General features: G+C 43.2%; 1 protein-coding gene across 1 annotated transcript in view; it reads right to left on the bottom strand.

Annotated features, from left to right (window-relative positions):
• Positions 1 to 21,849, bottom strand: part of LOC106560798 (potassium/sodium hyperpolarization-activated cyclic nucleotide-gated channel 1) — a 107,625-nt gene that overhangs the window by 58,074 nt on the left and 27,702 nt on the right. The window contains exon 3 of the mRNA XM_045688076.1: positions 3,174 to 3,320. Within this exon, the coding sequence (XP_045544032.1) occupies positions 3,174 to 3,320 (147 nt within the window). The remainder of the gene's footprint in view (positions 1 to 3,173; positions 3,321 to 21,849) is intronic.

The following is a 21,849-nucleotide window of genomic DNA, read 5'->3' as shown; positions in this document are numbered from 1 at the left end:
TCTCGTTAAACCATCAATATGAGTTAAATTCACCCAAACGGCTGATTTCAATTGCAACCATTATTGGTCACCACATCACAGCTCCCTAAAAGATGACATCGGTTTTACCTTAGTCAGAGATCTGTATACTATGACGAGATGTTTAGGTCTGTTTAGGGGTGCATTGGGATGATTCTGGACAGATTTTGGCGAGAGTGAGCCCTCTTGGTTCGCCTCTTCCTATCTGCCTTAAAGGCGCTGCATGGTCAATCCGACTTCTGCATTGCCCGTGAAGCATTTATGGTGATACGGCCTCTGCAGAAGTCAGGGCATTCATACTTCTTGCGCTTCGCAGAGTAGCACAGAGCTGTTGTGAAGGAAGTTGTCAAGGAAGTGAGTTTGCGTTTATACCGGACCTCCCGCCATCACCTACCGTCAACCAATCATGTCAATGCGGACGTATACAGAGCCTTCTGCATTGTTACAAAATTCGAGAGGCGCAAGGCGATGCGGTACAGAGCTTGATTTGGCCTCTGCATGCCTCCAGAGGCTCCGCAATTGCGCCACACCCTCCATACGAAGCCTCCGACCACATTTTCGGATCAAGCATAAATCGTCCTTTAGTCCTGCTTGCAACCAAAGTCTTTAAAAATGTTTGCCCTCTGGTTGGTATTGTCATCAGAACAACTTAGTCCTTTTTTAACAGAGAAAGGGCAATGTATCTATTCAACAAGCATTCCATACAATAGAAATAGAGTATTTCCTAGTTTACCACGGCAAATCTACTGTGGAAATTTACCCAACACATTGTATGACTGGAAACTAATGTTGGTGTAGCCTACTGTTATTATTTTATTTGTTTCATATTTATGTTATCTGCAACTGTCGGGTACGGTCATTTCTTATCAAGATCAGTGGTAAAATATACCTGGACTGTCCATATAAATCAAGTCAATAGCAGGGATTTAGTTATTTGTGCCAGAAGGGTGTGGGACAGAATCGAACCCACGCTGACACGGTAGGTCAAGTGCGCTGAAGGCAGCAGCCCTAACAGCTAGCAGCTAGACCACCCCAGGCTATGATTGAACAGAATTTTGATAGTTATTTCGTAAACTTAGGATACACTTCACACTTGTACACTATATATACAAAGGTATGTGGACACCCCTTCAAATTAGTAGGTTCGGCTATTTCAGCCACACCCATTGCTGACAGGTGTATAAAATCGAGCAAAAAGCCATGCAATCTCCATAGACAAACATTGGCAGTAGAATAACCATACTGAAGAGCTCAGTGACTTTCAACATGGCACAGTCATAGGATGGCACCTTTCCAACAAGTAAGTTCAACAAATTTCTTCCCTGCTAGGGTTGCCCCGGTCAACTGTAAGTGCTGTTATTGTGAAATGGAAACGGTTCAGCAGCGAAGTGGTAGGACACACAAGCTCACAGAACGGGAGCCACCAAGTGCTGAAGCACGTAGCATGTAAACATCGTCTGTCCTCAGTTGCAACACTCACTACCGAGTTCCAAACGGCCTCTGGAAGCAACGCCAGCACAATAACTGTTTGTCGGGAGCTTCATGAAATGGGTTTCCATGGCTGAGCAGTCGCACATAAGCCTAAAATGACCGTGCACAATGCCAAGCGTTGACTGGAGTGGTGTAAAGCTCGCCACCATTGAACTCTGGAGCAGTGGAAACGCGTTCTCTGGAGTGATGAATCATGCTTCACCGTCTGGCAGTCCGAGAACGCTACCTGCCCCAATACATAGTGCCAATTGTAAAGTTTGGTGCCCGACCTCACTAATGCTCTTGTGGCTGAATGGAAGCAAGTCCCTGCAGCATTGTGCACCAACATCTAGTGGAATGCCATCGCAGAAGAGTGGAGGATGTTATAGCAGCAAAGGGGGGACCAACTCCATATTAATGCCCATGATTTTGTTTATGTGCACATACATGTAGTGTATGTCGCAGCCTAGTGGAGACAAATATCTATTTTGTGTTAAGCTATATAAAACAACGGTTGTTGATGTGTATTTCAGAATGTTTAGCTTAACATTATAAGTGCAGCAATAGCTGGAAAACACCTTTCACCATTCTCTAGCAGGCACTTATATGCTGAAAGGCCAGGTGGTTCTAGTGTTAAGACAATATTTACTCCTGAACTTATTTAGGCTTGCCATAACAAAGGCGTTAAACACTTTTTGACTCAAGACATTTCAGCTTTTAATTTTTAATTAATTTGTAAACATTTCGAAAAGCATAATTCCCCTTTGACATTATGGGGTATTGTGTGTAGGCCAGTGACAGAAAATTCCCAATTCTAATAAATGTTTTATTCAGGCTGTAACACAACAAAATGTGGAAAAAGTAAAGGGTTTTGAATACTTTATGAAGGCACTGTATATCCATCAGTCCACCTAATCAAACCAGTCTTGTCAGTCTACTCTGACCTAACCAAATTATACTTTTTGCGATAGCATAATAAACTTATTCATTACACTATTAGAATGTTGCAGTCAGAATGACTGCTCATTGGCTTGAAGGGGGGTCCCTCGAGGCCCAGCAGTTCTAGTGTTAATGGGCATAAACACTAATCAGATTAAAATATAATCTCACTTTTATGTGTCTCACTTCTATATACAGTATCTCGCTGTATATTGAATTCTTGAGCAACTTAATGTCTTTATGCCAATAAAAATATCTGTTACGCTGATTAACGTTCAGCTTGTGTTCCACCAGTTGTAGTGATTATTGTTTTGCAGTTTGTCCTTTAAATTTGTTACAGAGCACATGAGATTAACAAAAACCTTCTACAGAGATACTTTCAACTGAATATTAATGACGATGAAGAAAATTCACCTGGTCGTTGTATGATATCTAAAGTATTAATATGTCATAAATGCATTAAATATATATGAATTAGAGATAAAACCACTCAGCACTCCATGTTTGCTCCATTAGAGATGCTTAGAGAGTGTATGAAGAAAATATTGCCTTGTTGTTGCAGAATGAATTACTGTGACAAATGTCCATTCACAAAGCCTTAAAGTTCATCCCAAATGACACCATATTCCCTATATAGTGCACCATTTCTTACCAGAGTGGCCTAAAGTAGTTCACTATATAGGGAATAGTGTGCCATTTGGGACGCACCCTTCAAATACAACAGACAACAAAGGCATCATTCTCACCTCTTTAAGCGGGTCATTGAGCTCACTCAGGATATTGTCCTCGTCAAAGATCTTGCCTTGATAGCGATGCTCATAGTAATCATGGATCTTCTGCCGCATGTCTGCAGGTAGCTTGTGGAATGACATGTACTGCTCCACTTGTTTGTACTGTAAAGATGGAGAGAAGAGATAATGTCAATAAACCAATTGAACCGAAAATAACAGACAACAAAAGCTGTCACATTGATTGACATTTCATATTATGAGTGGGGATTTCAAAACATTGCATCAAAAGCAATTGGAGGAATAGTAACATTGGAACGTATTAGCGGTCATTACAGGCAACATATTGTAAAAGGAAACAAGGACATACACAACACACATGCATGTGCACACACTCGCATGCACGCACGCACACACACACACACACACACACACACACACACACACACACACACACACACACACACACACACACGGTGGGGTGACAAATAGTATCCAGGGTCATTGCGTATGAAAGTGGCAGGTGGCAGAACAACTACAGCCTGAGGCTCTTCTGAGCGAGGCTTCCATTCAGTGCTAAACAAATTTTTCTCTCATCTCTTCCAATATAGGCTACCCATGATATCACGTAAACAAGGGAGATCTTCTACATCAGGGGTCTCCAATAGGTAGATCGCGAGCTACCAGTAGCTCGCAGCCCATATATGAGTAGCTCGCCAATCAATTCTGAAAGTACATGCATTTGTCATCACAAAATTTCATAAACATAAAGCTCCGGGCTACTATACAATCAGAGCCACATTGACATGTTCCCACCCCTGGTTGGCCACTATTGGCTTAAAAATCCAAACGTAACACAATATCTGCCAATTAATTTCCAACAATATTGCCCCTGTCTGTCTGTTTGGTGTGCGTGTTTGTCTATAGCCAGTTAGCGTTGTTAATTATAACCGTATTGTGGGTAGAGTAGACAGACTTTTCGCAAACATTTTCTCAATTAAATGTTAACTGCAAAGTAGGCTTACCTGACAGAACTATACGTCATGATTATTTGTTTCAATTGGTTGGCCATTGTTTTGCAAACTCTGCCATGACGTGTTGCAGCACTAGGCCTAACAGCAGAAACATCACCATACCCACACATTCCTCTCTTAATGCAAAATTAAAGGGGAATTACACACTTTTTCCAGACCTCAAAAATGTTCTTCTTATGTTTTTATCTTTATTTAGCTAGGCAAGTCTGTTAAGAACAAATTCTTATTTTCAATTACGGCCTACTGGGTTAACTGCCTTGTTTAGGGGCAGAATGACAGATTTTTACCTTGTCAGCTCGGGGATTCGATCTTGCAATGCTCTAACCACTAGGCTACCTGCCACCCCATTTAAGCATTGACATGGACTCACTGTTTCTCTGTGAATAATTTTAATACTGAGAATAGAAAACATAAAACTAATCAAAAACCAGGAAAAATAAAACTCAGAAAACACAATTAATTTTATGGGGCCTGTCATGCCAAATACTGTTTATCAATCATTATTTTACCAGGTATATTGATAGAAGTTCAATATGACACGTTACACAACTCTCTCTTTCCCCTCCTTGCCTCTTTTGACCGCACCCTTTCCCAATCCCCTCCGACTCACAAGGTAGGCAATACGCTTGACCTCATTTTACTAGAGCTGCTCACCTACTAATCTCACTGCAACCCCCATAAAGGTCTCTGATCACTGTTTCCTTTTCTGTCTCCCTTTCCTCCAACTCCAACCACTCAGTCCCTACCCAGATGGTCATGCGCCGTCGCAATATTCGCTCTTTCTCTTTCTCTACCACTACTCTCTCCTCTTCTATCCAATCATCTCTCCCTTCTGCTAAATCCTTCTCCCTCCTGTATCTTGATTCTGCCTCTTCGACCCTACTCTACTCCCTTTCCGCATCCTATGACTTGCAATGTCCCCTTTCCTCCCGGCCGGCTCAGCCCTCCCCTCCTGCTCCATGGCTGAGTGTCTCATTACGAGCTTACAGAACAGGTCTGCGGGCAACTGAGCAAAAATGTTGGAAAACTAAAGTTCCGGAGGAACATCCTTTCACTCCTAACACTCTACCTTCTCTTCCTCTGTATCCGCTGTTAAAGCCACTTTCTACCACTCTAAATTTCAAGCTTCTGCCTCTAACCCTAGGAAACTATTTTCCAACTATTTAACCCCCCCTGCAGATGACTTTGTCAACCACTTTGAAAAGAAGGTTGATGACATCCACTACTCAATCACTCAGCCTATTGATTTCACAGGTCTCACTCACAAATAACTACCCTATGCCTTAACCTGTTATGGCTAGGGGGCAGTATTTTTACGGCCGGATAAAAAACGTACCCGATTTAATCTGATTATTACTCCTGCCCAGAAACTAGAATATGCATATCATTATTAGCTTTGGATAGAAAACACTCCAAAGTTTCTAAAACTGTTTGAATTGTGTCTGTGAGTATAACAGAACTCATTTGGCAGGCCAAAACCAGAAAATTTCCATGCAGGAAGTGCCCTGTCTGAATATTTCTTGCCCTTCTTGATTACCTCTATCCAATACAGGGGATCTCTGCTGTTACGTGACACTTCCTACGGCTCCCATGGGCTCTCAGAAGGCGGCAAAAAGCTGAATCGTGGCTTTGCAGGCTCTGGCTGAAAAAAAGTAGCGTGTTTGGATAGTGGCTGGTCACAGTACTGTGAGACTCAGGCTCGTGCCCGAGTCGACCCCATGCTTTATTTTCTTTCGTCTTTTTACCTAAACGCAGATTCCCGGTCGGAATATTATCGCTTTTTTACGAGAAAAATAGCATAAAAATTGATTTTAAACAGCGGTTGACATGCTTCGAAGTACGGTAATGGAATATTTAGAAATCTTTTGTCACGAAATGCGCCATGCTTGTGACCCTTATTTACACTTCGGATAGTGTCTTGAACGCCGCTATTTGGATATAACAATGGATTATTTGGGACCAAAACAACATTTGTTATTGAAGTAGCAGTCCTGGGAGTGCATTCTGACGAAGAACACCAAAGGTAATCAAACTTTTCTAATAGTAAATCGGAGTTTGGTCAGGGCTAAACTTGGTGGGTGTCTAAATAGCTAGCCGTGATGGCTGGGCTATCTACTCAGAATATTGCAAAATGTGCTTTCACCGAAAAGCTATTTTAAAATTGGACACCTCGATTGCACAAAGGAGTTCTGTATCTATAATTCTTAAAATAATTGTTATGTTTTTTGTGAACGTTTATCGTGAGTAATTTAGTAAATTCACCGGAGGTTTGCGGGGGGTATGCTAGTTCTGAACGTCACATGCTAATGTAAAAAGCTGGTTTTTGATATAAATATGAACTTGATTGAACAAAACATGCATGTATTGTATAACATAATGTCCTAGGTGTGTCATCTGATGAAGATCATCAAAGGTTAGTGCTGCATTTAGCTGTGGTTTTGTTTTTTGTGACATTATATGCTAGCTTGAAAAATGGGTGTATGATTATTTCTGGCTGGGTACTCTGCTGACATAATCTAATGTTTTGCTTTCGCTGAAAAGCCTTTTTGAAATCGGACAGTGTGGTTAGATAAAGCAGAGTCTTGTCTTTAAAATGTTGTAAAATAGTCATATGTTTGAAAAATTGAAGTTTTTGTATTTTTGAGGAATTTGTAATTCGCGCCACGCCTATCATTGGATATTGGAGCAGGTGTTCCGCTAGCAGAACGTCTAGATTTAAGAGGTTAAGGCTATGCTCAAACCCTACACCCCAAGCAGAGCACTCCATTCTGCCAGCTCCGTTCTCTTGGCCCTCCCACCCCTATGGGAGGGCAGCTGTTGCTCAGCCCAGTTCAAGCTCTTCTCTGTCCTGGCACCCCAATGGTGGAATACGATTCCCCCTGAAGCTAGGACAGCAGAGTCCCTGCCCATCTTCTAAAAACATCTGAAACCCAACCTCTTCAAACAGTTTCTTAAATAATCCCCCTTCCCTCCCCCCCAAAATAAAACAAATAATGCATTTTAACTAGCACGAGACCGTTCCCGCCCTTCTAGCTCTGACTCTACTGATTGCTAATTTATTGGGGAAAAATGTACTTTCTATGCCTGTAATATGTGGATGTCCCACCTAGCTATCTTAAGATGAAGTCACTCTGGATAAGAGCGTCTGCTAAATGACTAAAATATAAAAATGTAAATGTGACACACCATTTGGATTCGGTCTTATGTAGCGACATTTTAAGTTCTGTTTTTTATATTGGACAAAAGTAGAGACTCAGAGCTACAAAATTGTATATCATACACTGCATTTGAGGAACAATGGGAAAGTAATTATGCTTTGAAATTTGACAAACTTGTAAACTCACTTTTGAAAAAATTGCATTTTAGTGTTTCGGTGAGAGAGCTCTTCTTTGTCTACACACATTCAGCATCGTTTGCACCCTCTTAAGCTTTAGCCCCACCCATCTCGTTTTATTCTCGGAGCGTTCAGAGCGCACACTTGACGCTCTGGCCAATGATTTGTTTACCTCTGGATAACATGAAAATAGCCTAACGAGCTCTGCTGGCAACAATTTCATTATGCTTTTTTGCCAAGGTTTACCGACACCGGCCATATTCAACGGGTGTTGTACACTTTAGCTTAAGACATGTAGCTAGCTACCTAGGGAAACAATGAACCTAGCTAGGTAAACAACATGTAACATCACACACATCATGTCATGTTAGCTAATGAGCCAGCCACCTAAAGTTAGCTAGGGTGCCAACAAGCTAATGCTAGATAACAGTACACATTAGCTTAAGACATGTAGCTAGCTAGCTAGGTAAACAATGAACCTAGCTAGGCAAACAACGTGTGATAGCACACACATCACGAGCCAGCCAGCTAACGTTAAACAACAATGAATAATAACGTTATACACGTAGCATTAGCTAGGGAGCCAGCCAGCTAACGTTAACTAACTATCGAACAGTACACTTTAGCTTGAAATTAAATTACTTTCTGTTAGGAACATGTAATATCTGAAAATGTAGCTAGCTAGACTATCTTACCCATATACATCATCATGCATGATAGACTCCTCTCTCTGTCACAGATCCATGCCACAAATGCCCTTAGTTTGAAGACGTAATATGGAAACAGGTGTTTCAGCCATCTCTTTAGCTATCATACTCTAATTCCACTGATTTCAAATCGCAATCCTCCAGAAAGTGGAGATCAACACTTATGCAGCTACATTTAAAAAAAAATCAGTGTTCGACAGGATTACCAAAACAGACTGAGCTCAAATAAACAGAAGCCTTCTATTTGGAAGACCAATCTGAACTCCGAACTTGGCATGTCCAGCCCACTCATTATCTTAGCCAATCATGGCTAGTGGTAAGGTTGCTGCCTTTTTCTGTGGTTTACCAACAAGGCTCGTAATGAACAATTTTATTCTTATTTACAGATGGAAAACAATTTTGTTATTAACCTCTTAGGGCTAGGGGGCAGTATTTACACCGCCGGATAAAAAACGTACCCGATTTAATCTGGTTACTACTCCTACCCAGTAACTAGAATATGCATATACTTATTAGATATGGATAGAAAACACCCTAAAGTTTCTAAAACTGTTTGAATGGTGTCTGTGAGTATAACAGAACTCATATGGCAGGCAAAAACCTGAGAGATTCCTTTACAGGAAGTGGCCTGTCTGACCATTTATTGGCTTTCTTTGACATCTCTTTCCAAAACAAAGGATCTCTGCGGTAACGTGACACTTCCCACGGCTCCAATAGGCTCTCAGAGCCCGGGAAAAAGCTGAATGTCGTCATTCCAGCCCCAGGCTGAAACACATTATAGCCTTTCTCAAGTGGCCGATCAGGGGACAGTGGGCTTAGGCGCGTGCACTGGCCGCCCCGTCTTTCTGTTTTTTCCTCTGTTTACCGAAACGCAGATTCCCGGTCGGAATATTATCGCTTTTTTACGAGATAAATTGCATAAAAATTGATTTTAAACAGCGGTTGACATGCTTCGAAGTACGGTAATGGAATATTTAGAATTTTTTTGTCACGAATTGCGCCATGCTCGTAACCCTGATTTACCATTTCGGATAGTGTCTAGAACGCACGAACAAAATGCCGCTATTTGGATATAACGATGGATTATTTTGGACCAAACCAACATTTGTTATTGAAGTAGAAGTCCTGGGAGTGCATTCTGACGAAGAACACCAAAGGTAATAACATTTTTGTTATAGTAAATCTGATTTTGGTGAAGGCTAAACTTGCTGGGTGTCTAAATAGCTAGCCCGTGATGGCTGGGCTATGTACTTAGAATATTGCAAAATGTGCTTTCACCAAAAAGCTATTTTAAAATCGGACATATCGAGTGTATAGAGGAGTTCTGTATCTATAATTCTTAAAATAATTGTTATGCTTTTTGTGAACGTTTATCGTGAGTAATTTAGTAAATTGTTAGTAAATTCCCCGGAAGTTTGCGGGGGGTATGCTAGTTCTGAACGTCACATGCTAATGTAAAAAGGTGTTTTTTGATATAAATATGAACTTGATTGAACAAAACATGCATGTATTGTATAACATAATGTCCTCGGGTTGTCATCTGATGAAGATCATCAAAGGTTAGTGCTGCATTTAGCTGTGGTTTGGGTTTATGTGACATTATATGCTAGCTTGAAAAATGGGTGTCTGATTATTTCTGGCTGGGTACTCTGCTGACATAATCTAATGTTTTACTTTCATTGTAAAGCCTTTTTGAAATTGGACAGTGTGGTTAGATTAACGAGAGTCTTGTCTTTCAATAGTTGTAAAATAGTCATATGTTTGAGAAATTGAAGAAATAGCATTTCTAAGGTATTTGAAAATCGCGCCACAGGATTCAACTGGCTGTCACGTAGGTGGGACGATTTGGTGCCACCTAGCCCAGAGAGGTTAAGGGACATGAAAGTTCACATGTTCCAGAAGGCATTTCTGCCCCCAAAAAATTCAAATGGCTCTTGTGAAGTAGTGAATTGCGACATACGCCTAGTTTCCTGAAATGGGTCACAAACTCATCCTTGACCGTCGCTCATCAACTCATCCTTGACCGCTGGCTACGTCCCTTCCGTCTTCAAGAGAGCGAGAGTTGCACCCCTTCTGAAAAAACCTACACTCGATCCCTCCGATGTCAACAACTACAGACCAGTATCCCTTCTTTCTTTTCTCTCCAAAGCCGTCCTTGGCCAGCTCTCCTGCTATCTCTCTCAGAATGACCTTCTTGATCCTAATCAGTCAGGTTTCAAGACTGGGCATTCAACTGAGACTGCTCTTCTCTGTGTCACGGAGGCTCTCCGCACTGCTAAAGCTAACTCTCTCTCCTCTGCTCTCATCCTTCTAGACCTATCTGCTGCCTTTGATACTGTGAACCATCAGATCCTCCTCTCCACCCTCTCCGAGTTGGGCATCTCCGGCGCGGCCCACGCTTGGATTGCGTCCTACCTGACAGGTCGCTCCTACCAGGTGGCGTGGCGAGAATCTGTCTCCGCACCATGCGCTCTCACCACTGGTGTCCCCCAGGGCTCTGTTCTAGGCCCTCTCCTATTCTCGCTATATACCAAGTCACTTGGCTCTGTCATATCCTCACATGGTCTCTCCTATCATTGCTATGCAGACGACACACAATTAATCTTCTCCTTTCCCCCTTCTGATAACCAGGCAGCGAATCGCATCTCTGCATGTCTGTCAGACATATCAGTGTGGATGACAGATCACCACCTCAAGCTGAACCTCGGCAAGACGGAGCTGCTCTTCCTCCCGGGGAAGGACTGCCCGTTCCATGATCTCGCCATCACGGTTGACAACTCCCTTGTGTCCTCCTCCCAGAGTGCTAAGAACCTTGGCGTGATCCTGGACAACACCCTGTCGTTCTCCACTAACATCAAGGCGGAGACCCGATCCTGTAGGTTCATGCTCTACAACATTCGCAGAGTACGACCCTGCTTCACACAGGAAGCGGCGCAGGTCCTAATCCAGGCACTTGTCATCTCCCGTCTGGATTACTGCAACTCGCTGTTGGCTGGGCTCCCTGCCTGTGCCATTAAACCCCTACAACTCATCCAGAACGCCGCAGCCCGTCTGGTGTTCAACCTTCCCAAGTTCTCTCACGTCACCCCGCTCCTCCGCTCTCTCCACTGGCTTCCAGTTGAAGCTCGCATCCGCTACAAGACCATGGTGATTGCCTACGGACCTGTGAAGGGAACGGCACCTCCATACCTTCAGGCTCTGATCAGGCCCTACACCCAAACAAGGGCACTGCGTTCATCCACCTCTGGCCTGCTGGCCCCCCTACCTCTGAGGAAGCACAGTTCCCGCTCAGCCCAGTCAAAACTGTTCGCTGCTCTGACACCCCAATGGTGGAACAAGCTCCCTCACGACGCCAGGACAGCGGAGTCAATCACCACCTTCCGGAGACACCTGAAACCCCACCTCTTTAAGGAATACCTAGGATAGGATAAAGTAATCCTTCTAACCCCCCCCCTTAAAATATTTAGATGCACTATTGTAAAGTGGTTGTTCCACTGGATATCATAAGGTGAATGCACCAATTTGTAAGTCGCTCTGGATAAGAGCGTCTGCTAAATGACTTAAATGTAAATGTAAATGAAAAAGCCTGCAACCTTCCCTCTAGCCATGATTGGCTGAGATAATCTGTGGGCTGGACATACTGAGAGATGAGTTTGGATTGGTCTGACATATGGCATGCTTCTGTTTATTTGAGCTGGCAATCCTTTATAATCTAGGCAATCCTGTCTAACACAGCTTTTTTTGTATGTATCGCGTAGTAAAGCTGCATAAGTGTTGCTCGCCACTTTCTGGAGGGCCGAGTTTTGAAATCAGTGAAATTTGAGTATTCCGGATTACATCTTCAAACTACGGGCAACCATTGGCATCCGACAGGAGACTCGTTCATCCATAATGTATATGGTTAAAAAAGTCTAGCTAGCTACATTTTCAGATACTACATTTTTCTAATTTTGACAGAAAGTGATTTCATTTCAAGTTGAAGTGTACTGTTAGCTAGCTAACGCTAGCTGGCTGGCTCGCTAGCTAATGTTACGTGTATTTTTTTATTATTCGTATCACAGAGCAATTTGCTTGGCTAGATATAGCCTAATATTAGCTAGCTAACATTGAACCTGGCTGGTTAGCTATCTGCAGATTCATGCAGGTGTAACATATGTAAATCGTACTCTCCTTGCATTGTGTTTTGTCCAAATAAATCACATCAGTTGAGCATCATTTATTTCTGTTGCTGTTGTTAAATAGGAAACAGCACGTTAGTTGTGCAGGGCTTAACGGTATTGATGGCTGTCGATGGGAAAATCTGTAGCATGAAGACAACTGTGTTAGCAGTGGGCTTATGTGACCATTACGTCGGTGTATGCTAACTAACACATTTATTTACAGCAATCATATGCCAAAGCACATCCCAGAAAGCCCCTCAATCCCTAACAGGTACCATATACCCACACATGTATAAATCAGTAATATACAGAAAACTTGTACACATTGTAAAATATAAAATATAAAACAGTATTCAGAATGTGACCTACCCCTTCACATTTTCATACTGGGAAGACCTGACGTTCACAATCTCCCCCTATCTGCAAGCGGGGCCAATCACAACACACCTTATTGTCATCAGAGTTGAACCAACCAATAAGAATGCTTGAACATTAACCTCTATGGGCTAGGTGGGACGCAAGCGTCCCACCCGTGGTGCACTCCATCAACAGCAGGTGCATTTCAAGAGCGGCAAATTTGAATCCAAATAAATGTCAAAATTCAAATTTTTCAAACATACAACTATTTTACACCCTTTGAAAGATAAACATCTCCTTAATCTAACCACGTTTTACGATTTCAAAAAGGTTTTACGGCGAAAGCATAAATTTAGAGTATGTTAGGACAGTACATTTACAAGAGTTGTGTGTAATGTTGTGCCATTTCAAAGACAGGCGTCACCAAAACCATAAATCAGCTAAAATTATGCACTAACCTTTTACAATCTCCAACAGATGACACTCCTAGGACATTGTGTTAGACAATGCATGCATTTTTGTTCTATCAAGTTCATATTTATATCCAAAAACAGCGTTTTACTGTGGCGTTGATGTTCAGGAAATCGTTTCCCTCCAATAACCGGCATTCAAGTCAGCACCACAAATTAAATAATTAAAATTAGAAAACATTGGTAAAATATTATATTGTCATTTAAAGAATTATAGATTTACATCTCTTGAACGCAATCAACTTGCCAGATTTAAAAATAACCTTACTGGGAAATCACACTTTGCAATAATCTGAGCACTGCGCCCAGAAAAATAAGCGTTGCGATACAGACTAGCCGCCATGTTGGGGAGATCTAAAATCGAAAATACTATGTAAATAATCCATTACCTTTGATTCTCTTCATCAGATGTCACTTCCAGGTATCACAGGTCCATAACGAATGTAGTTTTGTTCAAAAAAGCTCATCATTTATGTCCAAAAATCTCCGTCTTGTTAGCACATGATCTAAGCCCGCCGGACTTCACTTCATGAACGAGGGGAAAAAATATATTTACGTTCGTTCAAACATGTCAAACGTTGTATAGCATAAATCATTAGGGCCTTTTTTAACCAGAACATGAATAATATTCAAGGTGGACGAATGCATTCTCTTTTATAACGTATTGGAACGAGGGTACCCAACATGAACTCGCGCCAGGTGTCTAATGGGCCATCATCATTCCATGGCTCTTGTTCGGTCAGATCTCCCTCCAGAAGACTCAAAACACTTTGTAAAGGCTGGTGACATCTAGTGGAAGCAATAGGAAGTGCCAAAATATTCCTCAGCCCCTGTGTTTTTCAATGGCATAGGTTTAAAGGTAATACAACACATCAGGTATCCACTTCCTGTCAGAAAATGTCTCAGGGTTTTGCCTGCCAAATGAGTTCTGTTATACTCACAGAAACCATTCAAACAGTTTTAGAAACTTTAGGGTGTTTTCTATCCATATATAATAAGTATATGCATATTCTAGTTACTGGGTAGGATTAGTAACCAGATTAAATCGGGTACATTTTTTTATCCAGCCGTGCAAATACTGCCCCCTAGCCCCAACAGGTTAAATACACCTTTCTTTAGAGGCAAGTGGAAACATAACCAACCCTATTACACAGGGTAGTAATGTCATGAGGTAGGATTATGGGTCATTGTTTACCTAGCTACATGTCTTAACAAAAGACTCCACTATGCAAGCAACCATTTCGGGTGGGTTTCAATTTCAGAGCACTCCCGCCTGAGTGTGCCAGAGCGCAGAATAACTGATGAATTTACAAATGCTCAACACCATTTGAATATGGCCGGTGTCAGTAAACATTGTTAAAAAAGCGTAATTAAATTTTTGCCAGCAGCACAGTTACAGTCACCAACGCTCTGGATAACATAAAACAGTTCTGCAAGGGCCAGTAAAATGGTCAGAGTGGGGTGTTCTCTCATTTGTGACTGGAAGTAGATAGCAAGCTAGCCAATGTTAGCCAGTAAGCTTGGGTGCTTGACTGCCGTTGTGAGGTCAGAACGTTCCGATCAACCCTACTCATTGGCCAGAGCATCCAGTGTGCGCTATGAATTTATGAATGGACAATCTGACAGCACAGTTGCAGTCACCAACGCTCTAGATAACATAACAGCCTAACCAGCTCTGCTAGGGTGAGTAATGGTCAGTGAGCTGTTCTCTCATTTGTGTCAGGATGTAAATAACAAGTTAGCTTGGGAGTTTGACTGTTGTTAGTACAGAACGCTTGGATCAATCCCTAAAGAGATGGGTGGGGCTAAACCTTAAGAGGGTGTGAACGATACTGAATGGGTGTAGACAAAGAAGGGCTCTCCAGTAGTATTACAAAATATTCAAAGGCTATTTTCTCAAAAGTGAGTTTACAAGTTCATCAACTTTCAAAGCAGAATTACTTCCCCATTGTTCCTCAATGTCACGTCCTGACCATAGAAAGATGTTATTTTCTATAGTAGAGTAGGTCAGGGCGTGACAGGTTTTTTTTTCTAGGTTTTCTATTTCGATGTTGTCAGGTTCTAGTTTTGTATTTCTATGTTGGGTTTTTGATTTGGATGATCTCCAATTAGAGGTCTCTAACTGGAGATCATACTTAAGTAGGGTTTTTTTCCACCTGGGTTTGTGGGAGATTATTTCTGAGTTAGTGTATGTTTCTACTCTGCGTCACGTTTTTTTTTTTTCGTTCAGTTTATTTGTGTATGTATTGCAAAGTTTCACAGTGAAAATAAAATGTGGAACGACACACATGCTGCACTTTGGTCCGCTTCTTCCTAGGACGACCGTGACAGAATCTCCCACCACCAAAGGACCAAGCAGTGTGCCCAGGAGAAACAGGAATGGACCTGGGAGGAACTTCTAGACGGGAAAGTACCCTGGAGTTAGGCTGGGGAGTATTGCCGTCCTAAAGAGGAGATTGAGGCAGCGAAAGCGGAGCGGCGATATTACGAGGCACTATACCAACCACGAGGCAAGTGTGAGAGGCAGCACCCAAAAATGTTTTGGGGGGGCACACGTAGAGATTGGCAGAGTCAGGGTGGAGACTTGAGCTAACTCTCCGTGCTTACCGTGGAGAGCCAAGGGGTGAACCAAAGCCAGTCAGAGAGTCAAGTGAGGAGCTCGACGCAAGATTCCGGAGAGAGGTGCTGGCGTGGGCGGGCGTGCTGAGGAGTGCGTCCTATGCTACCTCCCCACACTCACCCTGAGGTGTGCGTCATCAGCCCGGTTCCACCTGTACCGGTCCCACGCATCAGGCCTCCAGTGCGCCTGCCCAGTCCGGGGTGTCCTGTGCCTCCTCTCCGCACTCGCCCTGAGGTGCATGTTACCAGTCTGGTGCCACCTGTGCCAGCCCCACGCATCAGGCCTCCAGTGCGCCTGCCCAGTTCAGTGTGTCCTGTTCCTACTCCCCGCACTCGCCCTGAGGTGTGTGTTACCAGTCTGGCACCACCTGTGCCAGTCCCACGCATCAGGCCTCCAGTGCGCATTCCCAGTCCAGAGCTTCCGGCGACAGTTCCCAGTCCAGAGCTTCCGGCGACAGTTCCCAGTCCAGAGCTTCCGGCGACGTTTTACAGTCCAGAGGTTCCGACAACGTTTTACAGTCCGGAAACTCCTGAGACGGCCCACAGTCCAGAACCTCCTGAGAGGGCCCACAGTCCGGAACCTCCTGAGAGGGCCCACAGTCCGAAACCTCCTGAGAGGGCCCACAGTCCGAAACCTCCTGAGAGGGCCCACAGCCCGGAGCCTCCTGAGAGGGCCCACAGCCCGGAGCCTCCGGCGACGTCCTCCGGCGGCGGCCTGCAGCCCGGAGGCTCCAGCGGCGGCCTGCAGCCCGGAGCCTCCGGCGATGATCTACAGTCTGGTTCCTCCGACGACGATCCACGGTCCGGTGGTACTGAAGCAGAGGGATCAGCGGGCGAAGCGGGGGTTATGCCCGAACCGGAGCCGCCTCCTCTGTTGGAGGATCCGTGGGATAAGAAGGTTATGTGTACTGCACCAGAGTCGCCATAGACAGTAATTACCCACCTACCCTCCGTTTTTGTTTTTTGGGATGGTTTTGATGTTGTTTTTGTTTGGAGGGGGGTACTGGGGGGGGGGGGTACTGTCACGTCCTGACCATAGAAAGATGTTATTTTCTATTGTAGAGTAGGTCAGGGCGTGACAGGTTTTTTTTTCTAGGTTTTCTATTTCTATGTTGTCAGGTTCTAGTTTTGTATTTCTATGTTGGTTTTGTTTGGGATAATCTCCAATTAGAGGCAGCTGGTCCTCGTTGTCTCTAATTGGAGATCATACTTAAGTAGGGGTTTTTCCACCTGGGTTTGTGGGAGATTATTTCTGAGTTAGTGTATGTTTCTACTCTGCGTCACGGTTTGTTGTTTTTGTTCGTTCAGTTTATTTGTGTATGTATTGCAAAGTTTCAGAGTGAAAATAAAATGTGGACCGACACACACGCTCCACTTTGGTCCGCTTCTTCCTACGACGACCTTGACACTCAACTGTAGTGGATGATATAACATTTTGTAGCTCTTAGTCTCTACTTTTATCCATTGCAAAAAACACAATATAAAATGTTGCTACTTAAAACCGGTTTGTACCGGTCGGACACATATATATATATATATATATATATATACACTGCTCAAAAAAATTAAGGGAACACTTAAACAACACAATGTAACTCCAAGTCAATCACACTTCTGTGAAATCAAACTGTCCACTTAGGAAGCAACACTGATTGACAATAAATTTCACATGCTGTTGTGCAAATGGAATAGACAACAGGTGGAAATTATAGGCAATTAGCAAGACACCCCCAATAAAGGAGTGGTTCTGCAGGTGGGGACCACAGACCACTTCTCAGTTCCTATGCTTCCTGGCTGATGTTTTGGTCACTTTTGAATGCTGGCAGTGCTTTCACTCTAGTGGTAGCGTGAGACGGAGTATACAACCCACACAAGTGGCTCAGGTAGTGCAGCTCATCCAGGATTGCACATCAATGCGAGCTGTGGCAAGAAGGTTTGCTGTGTCTGTCAGCGTAGTGTCCAGAGAATGGTGGCGCTACGAGGACACAGGCCAGTACATCAGGAGACATGGAGGAGGTCGTAGGAGGGCAACAACCCAGCAGTAGGACCGCTACCTCCGCCTTTGTGCAAGGAGGAGCAGGAGGAGCACTGCCAGAGCCCTGCAAAATGACCTCCAGCAGGCCACAAATGTGCATGTGTCTCCTCAAATGGTCAGAAACAGACTCCATAAGGGTGGTATGAGGGTCCGACGTCCACAGGTGGGGGTTGTGCTTACAGCCCAACACCGTGCAGGACGTTTGGCATTTGCCAGAGAACACCAAGATTGGCAAATTCGCCACTGGCGCCCTGTGCTCTTCACAGATGAAAGCAGGTTCACACTGAGCACATGTGACAGACGTAACAGAGTCTGGAGACGCCGTGGAGAACGTTCTGCTGCCTGCAACATCCTCCAGCATGACCGGCTTGGCGGTGGGTCAGTCATGGTGTGGGGTGGCATTTCATTGGGGGGCCGCACAGCCCTCCATGTGCTCGCCAGAGGTAGCCTGACTGCCATCAGGTACCGAGATGAGATCCTCAGACCCCTTGTGAGACCATATGCTGGTGCGGTTGGCCCTGGGTTTCTCCTAATGCAAGACAATGCTAGATCTCATGTGGCTGGAGTGTGTCAGCAGTTCCTGCAAGAGGAAGGCATTGATGCTATGGACTGGCCCGCCCATTCCCCAGACCTGAATCCAATTGAGCACATCTGGGACATCATGTCTCGCTCCATCCACCAACGCCACGTTGCACCACAGACTGTTCAGGAGTTGGTGGATGCTTTAGTCCAGGTCTGGGAGGAGATCCCTCAGGAGACCATCCGCCACCTCATCAGGAGCATGCCCAGGCGTTGTAGGGAGGACATACAGGCACGTGGAGGCCACACACACTACTGAGCCTCATTTTGACTTGTTTTAAGGACATTACATCAAAGTTGGATCAGCCTGTAGTGTGGTTTTCCACTTTAATTTTGAGTGTGACTCCAAATCTAGACCTCCATGGGTTGATAAATTAGATTTCCATTGATTATTTTTGTGTGATTTTGTTGTTAGCACATTCAACTATGTAAAGAAAAAAGTATTTAATAAGATTATTTCTTTCATTCAGATCTAGGATGTGTTGTTTAAGTGTTCCCTTTATTTTTTTGAGCAGTATATATATACAGTACCAGTCAAAAGTTTGGACACACCTACTCCTTACCCAATTTTTCATTTTTTTATTATTTTATACATTGTAGACATTACAACTAAGAAATAACACATATGGAACCAAAACAGTGTTAAACTCATCAAAATATATTTTATATTTGAGATTCTTCAAAGTAGCCAGACCTTTGAACGTTTCTTTTAGTGCAGTCACAGAAAACATAATGCACTCTGATGAAACTGGCTCTCCTGAGGACCGCCACTGCTGAAGAGGATAAGTTCTTTAGAGTTACCAGCCTCAGAAATTGTGGACAAAATAAATGCTTCACAGAGTTCAAGTAACAGACACATCTCAACATCAACTGTTCAAAGGAATCAGGCCTTCATGGTTGAATTTCCGTCAATTTCTGCAAAGAAATAACTACTAAATGACACCAATAATAAGGAGACTTGCTTTGGCCAAGAAACACGAGCAATGGACATTAGACCAGTGGAAATCTGTCCTTTGGTCTGATGAGTCCAAATTTGATGTCGTTGTGAGACACAGAGTAGCTGAACGGATGATCTCTGCATGTGTGGTTCCTACCATGAAGCATGGAGGAGGAGGTGTGATGGTGTGGGGGTGCTTTGCTGGTGACACTGTATGTGATTTATTTAGGCATACTTAACCAGCATGGCTACCACAGCATTCTGTAGTGATACGCCATCCCATCTGGTTTGCACTTGGTAGGACTATCATATGTTTTTCAACAAGACAATGACCAAACAAACATCCAGGCTGTGTAAGGGCTATTTGACCAAGAAGGAGAGTGATGGAGTGCTGCATCAGATGACCTGGCCTCCACAATCACCCAACCTTAACCAAATTGAGATGGTTTAGGAAGAGTTGGACCGCAGAGTGATGGAAAAGCAGCCAACAAGTGCTCAGCATATGTGGGAACTCTTTCAAGACTGTTGGAAAAGTATTGCAGTTGAAGCTGGTTGAGAGAATGCCAAGAGTGTGCAACGTTGTCATCAAGGCTACTTTGAAGAATCTAAAATATATTTTGATTTGTTTAATACCTTTTTTGGTTACTACATGATTTTAAATGTGTTATTTCATAGTTTTGATGTCTTCACTATTATTCTACAATGTAGAAAATAGTAAACATAAAGAAAAACCCTTGCATGAGTAGGTGTGTCCAAACTTTTGACTGGTACTACTATATATATATAGTATAGTGCATTCAGAAAGTATTCAAACCCCTTCCCTTTTCCCATATTTTGTTACGTTACAGCCTTATTCTAAAACAGATCAAATATTTTTTTCTACACACAATAAACAATATTTAGTCTACACACAATACCCCATAATGACAAATTGAAAACAGGCTTTTAGAATTTTAGCAAATATATTAAAAAACAGAAATACCTTATTTACAAAAGTATTCAGACTAATAGACTTGAAATTAAGCTCAGGTGCATCCTGTTTCCATTGATGATCTTTGAGATGTTTCTACAACCTTGATTGGAGTCCAACTGTTGCAAATTCAACTGATTGGACATGATTTGGAAAGGCACACACCTGTCAGTAAAAGGCACATGACAGCCCACTTAGAGTTTGCCAAAAGGCACCTAAAAGACTCAGACCATTAGAAACAATTTTCTCTGGTCTGATGAAACCAAGATTCAATTATTTGGCCTGAATGCCATGCGTCATGTCTGGAGGAAACCTGGCACCATCCCTACGATGAAGCATGGTGGTGGCAGCATCATGCTGTGTGGATGTTTTTCAATGGCAGGACAACGACCGTAAACACACAGCCAAGACAACGCACGAGTGGCTTCGGAACAAGTCTCTGAACGTCCTTGAGGGGCTCAGTCAGAGCCCAGACTTGAACCTGATCAAATATCTCTGGAGAAACATGAAAATAGTTGTGCAACCAGGCTCCCCGTCCAACCTGTCAGAGCTTGATAGGATCTGCAGAGAAGACTGGGAGAAACTCCCCAAATACAGGTGTGTCAAGCTTGTGGCGTAATACCCAAGACTCAAGGCAGTAATCACTGCTAAAAGTGCTTCAACAAAGCACTGAGTAAATGGTCTGAATACTTATGTAAATTTGATATTTCAGTTTTTAATTTGTAATACTTTTGTGAAAAATTCCAAATGTGCTTTTGCTTTGGTATTATGGAGTATTGTTATTATGGGGGCTCCCGAGTGGCGCAGCAGTCTAAGGCAATGCATCTCAGTGCTAGAGGTGTCACTACAGACCCTGGTTCAATTCCTGGCTGTATCACAACTTTCCGTGATTGGGACTCCCATAGGGCGGCACAGAATTGGCCCAGCTTCGTCTGGGTTAGGGTTTATCCGGGGTAGGCCGCCATTGTAAATAAGAATTTGTTCTTAACTGACTTGCCTAGTTAAATAAAAAAAAAACATCAAACACCTTTGGGATGAATTGGAACACTGATGTTGGGCCTAATTGCCCAACATCAGTGCCTGACCTCACTAATGCTCTTGTGGCTGAATGGAAGCAAGTCCCCACAGCAATGATCAAACATCTAGTGGAAGCCTTCCCAGAAGAGTGAATGCTGTTATAGCAGCAAAGGGGGGACCAACTCCATATTAATGCCCATGATTTTGGAATGAGCTGTTTGACAAGCAGGTGTCCACATACAGTGCATTCGGAAGTATTCAGACCCCTTGACTTTTTTCACATTTTGTTAGGTCACAGCCTTTTTCTAAAATTGATTCAAATGTTTTTTTCATCAATCTACACACAATATTTATTTTAAATATTTATTCATTTAACCTTTTTAACCAGGTAAGCTAGTTGAGAATAAGTTCTCATTTACAACTGAGACCTGGCCAAGATAAAGCAAAGCTTTACAGACAGTGACAGAAACAACAA

This window comes from Salmo salar, chromosome ssa01, assembly GCF_905237065.1.
Source record: "Salmo salar chromosome ssa01, Ssal_v3.1, whole genome shotgun sequence".
Taxonomy (NCBI): Eukaryota; Metazoa; Chordata; class Actinopteri; order Salmoniformes; family Salmonidae; genus Salmo; species Salmo salar.
The sequence above is the reverse complement of the archived record's forward strand: the minus strand, read 5'-3'. Positions and strand labels throughout refer to the sequence as shown.